Source organism: Pristiophorus japonicus, chromosome 6 (assembly GCF_044704955.1).
Source record: "Pristiophorus japonicus isolate sPriJap1 chromosome 6, sPriJap1.hap1, whole genome shotgun sequence".
Lineage (NCBI taxonomy): Eukaryota > Metazoa > Chordata > Chondrichthyes > Pristiophoridae > Pristiophorus > Pristiophorus japonicus.
The window spans coordinates 250,469,519-250,481,541 of record NC_091982.1 but is presented as its reverse complement, the minus strand read 5'-3'; the positions used below and the strand labels follow the sequence as shown (position 1 = coordinate 250,481,541).

At 45.2% G+C, this 12,023-nt stretch overlaps 1 protein-coding gene across 1 annotated transcript in view; it reads right to left on the bottom strand.

Annotated features, from left to right (window-relative positions):
- Positions 1 to 12,023, bottom strand: part of LOC139266298 (coiled-coil domain-containing protein 50-like) — a 95,609-nt gene that overhangs the window by 52,633 nt on the left and 30,953 nt on the right. Inside the window, exon 4 of the mRNA XM_070884120.1 lies at positions 6,870 to 6,882. Within this exon, the coding sequence (XP_070740221.1) occupies positions 6,870 to 6,882 (13 nt within the window). The remainder of the gene's footprint in view (positions 1 to 6,869; positions 6,883 to 12,023) is intronic.

Genomic DNA, 12,023 nt, shown 5'->3' with positions numbered 1-12,023 from the left:
TGATGTACAATTCCAACTGGTTCAGTAATTCCCTTCAGGGAAGGAAACCTGCCGTCCTTACCTGGTCTGGGCCTATATGTGACTCCAGACCCACACCACGTGGTTGACCTGCAACTTCTCTCTGAAGTGGCCACTCTGTTGCATCAGTTGTGGTTCAAGTAGTCCCACCGCCACCTTCTCAGGGGATGGGCAATAAATGCCAGCCTTGGCAATGATTACATTAATTCTTTGCTCTGACACTACGCCTCACGGCTTTTCTCTGCACCACCCCCAGGATTTAAATGCTGATTACTTAGTTTTAATGAGGCTGCAAAGCAAGTTTTACCAACAATTAAGTCTGAAAGTTCCAGCAGGAAACAGGGCGTGAGATCACATGGATGAACCAAGAGCTTGCTCGAGTGAGCATGGCCGCAGGGAACAGGCCAGTGCGACACGCAGTGCAAGCAGCCCACTTTCAGTTGTCAGAAATAGTTTGAAAATAAGTTAATCTGACATTTCTTCAGTAACTTTGATGCAACAACCCATTCCAAGGCACGTCATAGAGAGCTACAAGCATCGGGGGGGGGGGGGGACAGGTTAAGGGAGGTAATCAAACTCAGGGTTTAAGGAGGCATTTGAAGGAGGAGGGGACCAAAGCAAATAGGATGAATTTGAAGTTTGCTACGTTTACATGAAGCCGGGGCACAGTGTCACAATGCTCAAAACTTCACACAACAAATCAATTACTGCTGGCAAACAAAAATGTACAGGTTCAGGAAAACCACATAGAGCTCATGAGGCCAAGCTCAAGATTACATCATTCACAACTGCAGACTCGTGTCCCTCAGTCACCGCTCCAGTCAAGTATGCAGCAGGGTTTATCCACTTTCCCAGGCGGGAAGGTTTCTGCTGAGTGTTCGCACAATTTTTTTTTAAACTGTGGGCTGCCCTGTTGGGTTCATGAATTTCCAGCAGTTTTGAGGGCCTTGCTATTTGAAATAATTTCCAACACAAAATGTCACTGTACTTCTGCCAACATAATTAAACTGAAACCCCCATGAGTGTTCAACATTTACAAACCCCCTCCAATGTACACTACCCTGTGACCCCAATTTGCAATTCAAAAGTAATGCAGGAAATGCTTTGAAATGTTTTCAGAGTGGTGAAAGAGCACTATATAAATGATTCCTTCCTGTGTGATTCCGAGGGGCTTCAGTTAAACACCACACTACAATCAAGCTGCATCAGGGGTAAAGTGAACTAGAATCACAATCATAGAATGGTTACAGAAGGAGGCCCTTTGGCCCGTCGAGCCCGTGCCGGCTCTCTGTAAGAACACTTCAGCTAGTTGCACTCTCCTGCCCTTTCCGCGTTGCCCTGCAAATTTTTTCCCTTCAGGTACTTATCCAATTTTCTTTTGAAAGCTATGATTTCTACCTCCACCACTCTGTCAGGCAGCGCATTCCTGATCCTAACCACTCACTGCTGAGGCCGAACCAGTGTTTTCTAAAGGTTCATCATAACTTCCTTGCTTTTGTACTCTGTGCCTCTGTTTATGAAGCCCAGGATCCCGTATGCTTTTTTAAACCGTTTTCTCAACCTGCCCTGCCACCTTCAACAATTTGTGCACATATACCCCCCAGATCTCTCCGTTCATGTACCCTTAGGAGGGGGTCGAGAGAAACAGCAGTTCCAAGTTTTTGTAAGGAATGGAGACACTGGGATACACCGAGGGAGATGGAGCAGCACAATTCGAGCAAACTGTCAACACCATCAAACTCCGTTTGTATTCTGCAATGTAAAAACAGTTCACAGGACACTGCAAAACATTACAGCCAAATATTACAGCAATCCCAACTTATTAAAAAAACATTGGCATGTTCAATTCTGTATCAAATTCTACACTTTCAGCTATTAATGTACAGAGTGCAACTGAAGAATTTTCTTTCTCTAAAAGTCCCTCCAATTTTCTCCTCTCTTCCATTAGGATCGGGAATGGTTCATCGGGAGTGATAGCCCCTCCTCCACCAACTCAACCATTCTTCATGTTTGTGAAGATTGGACATCTTTTTCCCCCACAAGTTAGAGGATTTTTTAGTGCTGGGGAAAGGAACACTCCATTACAGGCCCTGGTATCACCATCAAACACTCTCAGGGCAGGTACAGCATGGGTTACATACAGAGTAAAGCTTCCTCTACACTGTCCCATCAAACACTCTCAGGGCAGGTACAGCATGAGTTAGATACAGAGTAAAGCTCCTTCTGACACTAAATTGTGTTTGTGCATCGACCTCAAAAGGATGCCTTGATGAGTTTTTCCATTTCCCACAGCACCAGTGGTGTTACAGATTGCCAGTTTGTGCAGGATGAGGGGGAATTTTGTTGCATGTCCAATGGAAACGGATGTTGAAATTGACCAAGCACTTTTAATGTAAGCCTTAGAGGCCACAGATAGCCGATCTGAATCCAGGTGTTTCAGCTTCTGTGTCAAGGAGGCTCGGAATATGGAACTGTAAACCAGTATGGTGCAGCCTCTCCGACAGGACCGAGCGAGCAAAACCTGCACACACGGGGTTAAATGGCTGACCTCTCTTTTAAAGCGATGGCATGTTATAGTGCACAGCTCCACACTCGGGGAAATGGGTGGTGGCTCTCCTAGTTATCTGCAAGCGAGAACATAACCCCCCAGCTTTTTGTATTTTGCTGGAATGGTCGTTGCAAGAACGACAGATACAACTTGGATGTTTTTCTTTAAATGGACCGGACGTTGTTTGTTTAGGTCAGGAACTTCCATTCTTGCAGTGAGATTTCCATCAGATTGCACAGCCGAGTGGGCAGCAAGGAGGAAGGAGGAGGAGTTTACTAAATCACAGACAGAACAACCTGCGCACTAATATCGTGCCCCAAATCATCCAGCTCTATTTTTAAAGCATATTTATGAGTTAAGTGAAGAAGTTAGATGCGTTATATTGCAGGTGGTACTAAGAGCTGGCTGCTTCTGCTGTTTAACAGTTTGTAAGATGAGTGATACAATGAGCAGCATCTCTGCAACCCCTGCATAAAAGCAAAACATAAGCCTGCAGCAGTTTCCGGTGAGAACTCACTGGGTGCACCAACCCTCCCAGCGAGGCAAGGAGCTGAACAGCAGCTGCTGGGCTCTATTTCCATCAGCGCAGAGTCACCAGAGCTTTACCAGCCTAACCGCAGGGAGATTACAACTGGTTCCGGCAGGCCTGGGCCCGGGAGAGGGTGGGGAAAGATGGTTCCGGCTCCGGTCTGTGATCCAGATGGAAAACGGTACACACATGTTGGGGGAGGATCATAGAATCATCAAATGGTTACAGCACAGAAGGCGGCCATTCAGCCAGTCGAGCCTATGCCAGGATGTGATTGGTTGTAATGCCATCCCATGATAAAAGGCAGATAAATCCCCTGGACCTGATGGCTTGCATCCTAAGGTCTCAAGAGAAGTAGCGGCAGGGATTGTGGATGCGTTGGTTCTGTTAAGTTCAGAATAACTCCATGAGCCTGTGCTAAAACTCAAACCATTGTGACCATGGTCTTTTTAATAGAACTCCAAAGTGAGGCAGCAGCGTGGTGGACTGCCCTTTATACCTGCTTGCTCCAGGGTACACAGGTGACCCATAGGTGTGTCCCCTAGTGGCAAGTCTTACACACAGGTGAGGTTCACATACATAACTGTTGTAATTTACCAAAATTCCCTGGATTCTGGGAAGGTCCCAGGAGATTGGAAAACTGCAAATGTAACGTCCCTATTTAAAAAAGGAGGCAGACAAAAAGCAGGAAACTATAGACCAGTTAGCCTAACATCTGTGGTTGTGAACATGTTAGAGTCCATTATTAAAGAAGCAATAGCAGGACATTTGGAAAAATATAATTCAGTCAGGCAGAGTCAGCATGGATTTATGAAAGGGAAGTCATGTTTGACAAATTTGCTGGAATTCTTTGAGAATGTAACGAACAGGGTGGATAATGGGGAACCAGTGGATGTGGTGTATTTGGACTTCCAGAAGGCATTTGAAAAGGTGCCACATAAAAGGTTACTGCACAAGATAAAAGTTCATGGTGTTGGGGGTAATTTATTAGCATGGATAGAGGATTGGCTAATTAACAGAAAACAGAGAATCGGGATAAATGGTTCATTCTCGGGTTGGCAATCAGCAACTAGTGGTGTGCCGCAGGGATCAGTGCTGGGACCCCAACTATTTACAATCTATATTAACGACTTGGAAGAAGAGACCAAGTGTAACGTAGCCAAGTTTGCTGACGATACAAAGATGGGAGGAAAAGCAATGTGTGAAGTGGACACAAAATCTGCAAAAGGACACAGACTAAGTGAATGGGCAAATATTTGGCAGATGGAGTTTAATGTTGGCAAGTGTGAGGTCATGCACTCTGGCAGAAAAAAAATCAAAGAGCAGGTTATTATTTATATGGAGAGAGATTGCAAGGTGCTGCAGTAGAGCGGGACCTGGGGGTACTTGTGCAAGAAACACAAAAGGTTAGTATGCAGGTACAGCAAGTGATCAGGAAGGCCAATGGAATCTTAGCCTTTATCGCAAAGGGGATGGAGTATAAAAGCAGGGAAGTCTTGCTACAGTTATACGGGGTATTGGTGAGGCCACACCTGGAATACTGAGTACAGTTTTAGTTTCCATATTTAAGACAGGATATATTTGCTTTGGAGGCCGTTCAGAAGGTTCACAAGGTTAATTCCGGAGATGAGGGGGTTGTCTTATGAGGAGAGGTTGAGTAAGTTGGGCCTCTACTCAGAGGCAGAGAGGTTGTTTCCACTGGTTGGGGAGACTAGAACTAGGGGGCACAGCCTCAAAATACGGGGGAGCCAATTTAAAACCGAGTTGAGAAGGAATTTCTTCTCCCAGAGGGTTGTGAATCAGTGGAATTCTCTGCCCAAGGAAGCAGTTGAGGCTAGCTCATTGAATGTATTCAAGTCACAGATAGATAGATTTTTAACCAATAAGGGAATTAAGGGTTACGGGGAGCGGGCGGGTAAGTGGAGCTGAGTCCACGGCCAGATCAGCCATGATCTTGTTGAATGGCGGAGCAGGTTCGAGGGGCTAGATGGCCTACGCCTGTTCCTAATTCTTATGAATTCAGAAGAATGAGAGGTGATCTTATCGAAACGTACAAGATTATGAGGGGACTTGACAAGGTGGATGCAGAGAGGATGTTTCCACTGATAGGGGAGACTAGAACTAGAGGGCAAAATCTTAGAATAAGGGGCCGCCCATTTAAATACTGAAATGAGGAGAAATTTCTTCTGAGGGTTGTGGATCTGTGGAACTCACTGCCTCAGAGAGCTGTGGAAGCTGGGACATTGAATAAATTTAAGACAGAAATAGACAGTTTCTTAAACGATAAGGGAAGGGAATAAGGGGTTATGGGGAGCGGGCATGAGTCCATGATCAGATCAGCCATGATCGTATTGAATGGCGGAGCAGGCTTGAGGGGTCATATGGCCTATTCCTGCTCCTATTTCTTATGTTCTTATGATGAAATAGTCTTGATTGACACCCCATCCACCATCTTCAACATTCACTCCCTCCACCACCGGCGCACCGTGGCTGCAGTGTGTACCATCGACAAGATGCACTGCAGCAACTCGCCAAGGCTTCTTCGGCAGCACCTCCCAAACCCGCGACCTCCACCATCTATAAGGATAAAGGCAGCAGGCGCATGGGAGCACCATCACCTTCAAGTTCCCCTCTAAGTTACACACCATCCTGACTTGGAAATATATCGCCGCTCCTTCATTGTCAGTCAAAATCCTGGAACTCCCTCCCTGACTGCATTGTGGGAGCACCTTCACCACACAAACTGCAGCGGTTCAAGGCGGTGGTTCTCAAGGGCAGTTAGGGATGGGCAATAAATGACAGCCTTGCCAGCGATGCCCACATCCCATGAATGAATTTAAAAATGTCTGTTGACAAGCCACTGCCTTTGGGAGAGGAGGCAAAACAGAAAAAGGGTACAGGTGAGGGAAAATGTACACAGTGGAGTCAAACTGCAGTTGATCATGATTAGCACAAACCGCTGACACTAACAATCTCCCAAGATCTGAACTACTGCAGCAAAACTTCTTTGCTCTTGAAAACTGCTGAGTGCCTCATCTCCAGAGAAAGCCCACTCAGCTGCTCTCACCCATACACAGTCCTTCGGACAGCGCCACGTACGGCGCATACCTGCAAGGACAGAATCTGTACGCTGTGATGCCACCCCTTGATGAAATAGTCTTGATCGGCACCCCATCCACCACTTTCAACATTCACTCCCTCCACCACCAGTGTTCCGTGGCTGCAGTGGGTACCATCTACAGGATGCACTGCAGAAACTCACCAAGGCTTCTTCGGCAGCACTTCCCAAACCCAACACGTCAACCACCATTCGCCACCTGGTGAAATCCAAACAGCATCGTGGTTTCCGCCTTGTGGCAGCTGTAGGAGCGCTGCCCGTCGTGACTGAGCTGCCCAAGTGACAGTCTACACAGCACACCAATTAACTTATGTCATCCAAAAAGAAAAGTTTACCAAGTAAGTTCTGGGGCGACAACCCTGCGACCAGTTCCAGTCTGCCCAGCCCACACAATATTTAACAAGGCAGACCTTGCACAGTGGTATTTACATAGCAACAAGAGGAGGCTATTCAGCTCCTCGAACCTGTTCCACCATTCAATTAAATCATGGCTAATCGGTATTTTAACTCCATCTATCTACCTTGGTTCTGTAATCTTCAATTCCCTTTTGCCCAACAAAAATCTATTACACTCAGCTTTGAAATTTTAAACTGACCCCAAACCATAACAGTTTCCAGGGCACTTTTAAAATTGGCAAACAGGTGGTGTAACTTACAATCTTCAACACCCTGCAATGACAGAAGTTAAGAACATAATAACATAAGAAATAGGAGCAGGAGTAGGCCATTTGGCCCCTTGAGTCTGCTCAGCCATTCAATAAGATCATGGCTGATCTGATCATGGACTCAGCTCCATTTTCCTGCCCGCTCCCCATAACCCTTTATTCCCATATCGCTCAAAGATCTGTCTATCTCCGCCATAAATATATTCAATGATGCAGCCTACCCAGCTGTCTGGGGCAGAGAATTCCATAGATTTACAACTCTCAGAAGAAATTTCTCCTCATCTCAGTTTTAAATGGGCGGCCCCTTAGTCTAAGACTATGTCCTCTAGTTTTAGTTTCCCCTATGAGTGGAAATATCCTCTCTGCATCCAGCTTGTCGAGCCCCCTCATTATCTTATATGTTTCAATAAGATCACCTCTCATCCTTCTGAACTCCCATGAGTATAAGCCCAATCCACCTTCAGAAGTCAACCCACTCATCTCCAGAATCAACCTAGTGAACCTTCTCTGAACAGCCTCCAATGCAAGTATATCCTTCCTTAAATATGGAGACCAAAACTATACGCAGTACTCCAGGTGTGGCCTCACCAATACCCTGCACAGTTGTAGCAGGACTTCTCTGCTTTTATACTCTATCCCCCTTGCAATAAAGGCCAATATTCCATTTGCCTTCCTGATTACTTGCTGTGCCTGCATACTAACTTTTTGTGTTTATTGCACAAGGACCCCCAAGTCTCTCTGTACTGCAGCACTTTACAATTTTTCTCCATTTAAATAGTAATTTGCTTTTTTATTATTTCTGCCAAAGTGAATAACCTCACATTTTCCCACCATACTCCATCTGCCAAATTTTTGCCCACTCATTTAGCCTGTCTATATCCCTTTGCAGATTTTTTGTGTCCTCCTTACAATTTTCTTTCCCACCCATCTTTGTATCATCAGCAAACTTGGCTACATTACACTCGGTCCCTTCATCCAAGTCATTAATATAGATTGTAAATAGTTGAGGGCCCAGCACCCCACTAGCCACTGTTTGCCAACTGGAAAATGACCCATTTATCCCGACTCTCTGTTTTCTGTTAGTTAGCCAATCCTCTATCCATGCTAATATATTACCCTCAACCCCGAGCGCTTTTATCTTGTGCAGTAACCTTTTGTGTGGCACCTTATCGAATGCCTTCTGGAAATCCAAATGCACCACATCGACTCGGTCCCCCTTATCCATCCTGCTCGTTACATCCTCAAAGAAATCGAGCAAATATGTCAAACACGATTTCCCTTTCATAAAACCATGTTAAATGAAGCTACCATGTGCACCTAGGTCCCTGCCTACAGCACGTTTCTACTGTTGATTCAGCCCCTGGTACCCAGTGCTGCTCACTGTTTCAATGGGGGAGAGAGGGGATCGGGAAGAGAGGGATGTGAGCATTGCTGGCAAGGCCAGCATTTAATGCCCATTGCTGGTGGCCCAAGTTTGATACAACTGAGTGGTTTGCTAGGCCATTTCAGAGGGCAGTTAGAATCTTGTGGGACTGGAGTCACAGATAGACCCAGACCAGGTAAAGACGGCAGGTTTCCTTCCCTAAAGGACATCAGTGAACCAGTTGGGTTTTTACGACAATCCGACAGCTTCATGTTCATTTTTCTGACACCAGCTTTAAACTTCCTGATTTATTTTACATTGATTTGGTTCAGTTCTCCGAGCAACGGCAGTAATCATGGGGGATTTCAACCTACATATCGATTGGTCAAATCAAATCGCACGGGGTAGCCTGGAGGAGGAATTCATAGAATGCATACGGGATTGTTTCTTAGAACAGTATGTTACAGAACCTACAAGGGAGCAAGCTATCTTAGATCTGGTCCTGTGTAATGAGACAGGAATAATAAACGATCTCCTAGTAAAAGATCCTCTCGGAATGAGTGATCACAGTATGGTTGAATTTGTAATACAGATTGAGGGTGAGGAAGTAGTGTCTCAAACGAGCATACTATGCTTAAATAAAGGCGACTACAGTGGGATGAGGGCAGAGTTGGCTAAAGTAAACTGGGAACACAGACTAAATGGTGGCACAATTGAGGAACAGTGGAGGACTTTTAAGGAGCTCTTTCATAGTGTTCAACAAAAATATATTCCAGTGAAAAAGAAGGGCGGTAAGAGAAGGGATAACCAGCCGTGGATAACCAAGGAAATAAAGGAGTGTATCAAATTAAAAACCAATGCGTATAAGGTGGCCAAGGTGAGTGGGAAAATAGAAGATTGGGAAAATTTTAAACGACAACAAAGAATGACTAAGAAAGCAATAAAGAAAGGAAAGATAGATTACGAAGGTAAACTTGCGCAAAACATAAAAACGGATAGTAAAAGCTTTTACAAATATATAAAACGGAAAAGAGTGACTAAAGTAAATGTTGGTCCCTTAGAAGATGAGAAGGGGGATTTAATAATGGGAAATGTGGAAATGGCTGAGACCTTAAACAATTATTTTGCTTCAGTCTTCACAGTGGAAGACACAGAAACCATGCCAGAAATTGCTGGTCACAGGAAAGTGGGAAGGGAGGACCTTGAGACCATCACTATCACTAGGGGGGTAGTGCTGGACAGGCTAATGGGACTCAAGGTAGACAAGTCTCCTGGTCCTGATGAAATGCATCCCAGGGTATTAAAAGAGATGGCGGAAGTTATAGCAGATGCATTCGTTATAATCTATCAAAATTCTCTGGACTCTGGGTAGGTACCAGCGGATTGGAAAGCAGCTAATGTAACGCCTCTGTTTAAAAAGGGGGGCAGACAAAAGGCAGGTAACTATAGGCCGGTTAGTTTAACATCTGTAGTGGGGAAAATGCTTGAAACTATTAAGGAAGAAATAGCGAGACATCGAGATAGGAATAGTGCAATCAAGCAGACGCAGCATGGATTCATGAAGGGGAAATCATGTTTAACTAATTTACTGGAATTCTTTGAGGATATAACGAGCATGGTGGATAGAGGTGTACCGATGGATGTGGTGTATTTAGATTTTCAAAAGGCATTCGATAAGGTGCCACACTAAAGGTTACTGCAGAAGATAAAGGTACGCGGAGTCAGTGGAAATGTATTAGCATGGATAGAGAATTGGCTGGCTAACAGAAAGCAGAGAGTCGGGATAAATGGGTCTTTTTCGGGTTGGAAATCGGTGGTTAGTGGTGTGCCACAGGGATCGGTGCTGGGACCACAACTGTTTACAATATATAGAGATGACCTGGAAGAGGGGACAGAGTGTAGTGTAACAAAATTTGCAGATGACACAAAGATTAGTGGGAAAGCGGGTTGTGTAGAGGACACAGAGAGGCTGCAAAGAGATTTAGATAGGTTAAGCGAATGGGCTAAGGTTTGGCAGATGGAATACAGTCGGAAAGTGTGAAGTCATCCACCTTGGGGGAAAAAAAACAGTAAAAGGGAATATTATTTGAATGGGGAGAAATTACAACATGCTGCGGTGCAGAGGGACCTGGGGGTCCTTGTGCATGAATCCCAAAAAGTTAGTTTGCAGGTGCAGCAGGTTATCAGGAAGGTGAATGGAATGTTGGCCTTCATTGCGAGAGGGATGGAGTACAAAAGCAGGGAGGTCCTTCTGCAACTGCAGAGCGTATTGGTGAGGTCGAATCTGGAGTACTGCCTGCAGTTTTGATCACCTTACTTAAGGAAGGATATACTAGCTTTGGAGACGATTCACTAGGCTGATTCCGGAGATGAGGGGGTTACCTTGTGATGATAGATTGAGTAGACTGGGTCTTTACTCATAGAAACATAGAAAATAGGTGCAGGAGCAGGCCATTCAGCCCTTCTAGCCTGCACCGCCATTCAATGAGTTCATGGCTGAACATGAAACTTCAGTACCCCCTTCCTGCTTTCTCGCCATTACCCCTTGATCCCCCGAGTAGTAAGGACTTCATCTAACTCCCTTTTGAATATATTTAGTGAATTGGCCCCAACCACTTTCTGTGGCAGAGAATTCCACAGGTTCACCACTCTCTGGGTGAAGAAGTCTCTCCTCATCTCGGTCCTAAATGGCTTACCCCTTATCCTTAGAATGTGACCCCTGGTTCTGGACCTCCCCAACATTGGGAACATCTAACCTGTCTAAACCCGTCAGAATTTTAAACGTTTCTATGAGGTCCCCTCTCATTCTTCTGAACTCCAGTGAATACAAGCACAGTTGATCCAGTCTTTCTTGATATGTCAGTCCCACCATCCCGGGAATCAGTCTGGTGAATCTTCGCTGCACTCCCTCAATAGCAAGAATGTCCTTCCTCAAGTTAGACGACCAAAATTGTACACAATACTCCAGGTGTGGCCTCACCAAGGCCCTGTACAACTCTAGCAACACCTCCCTGCCCCTGTACTCAAATCCCCTCGCTATGAAGGCCAACATGCCATTTGCTTTCTTAACCGCCTGCTGTACCTGCATGCCAACCTTCAATGACTGATGTACCATGACACCCAGGTCTCGTTGCACCTTCCCTTTTCCTAATCTGTCACCATTCAGATAATAGTCTGTCTCTCTGTTTTTACCACCAAAGTGGATAACCTCACATTTATCCACATTATACTTCATCTGCCATGCATTTGCCCACTCACCTAACCTATCCAAGTCACTCTGCAGCCTCATAGCATCCTCCTCGCAGCTCACACTGCCACCCAACTTAGTGTCATCCGCAAATTTGGAGATACTACATTTAATCCCCTCGTCTAAATCATTAATGTACAATGTAAACAGCTGGGGCCCCAGCACAGAACCTTGCGGTACCCCACTAGTCACTGACTGCCATTCTGAAAAGTACCCATTTACTCCTACTCTTTGCTTCCTGTCTGACAACCAGTTCTCAATCCACGTCAGCACACTACCCCCAATCCCATGTGCTTTAACTTTGCACATTAATCTCTTGTGTGGGACCTTGTCGAAAGCCTTCTGAAAGTCCAAATATACCACATCAACTGGTTCTCCTTTGTCCACTTTACTGGAAACATCCTGAAAAAATTCCAGAAGATTTGTCAAGCATGATTTCCCCTTCACAAATCCATGCTGACTTGGACCTATCATGTCACCATTTTCCAAATGCGCTGCTATGACATCCTTAATAATTGATTCCATCATTTTACCC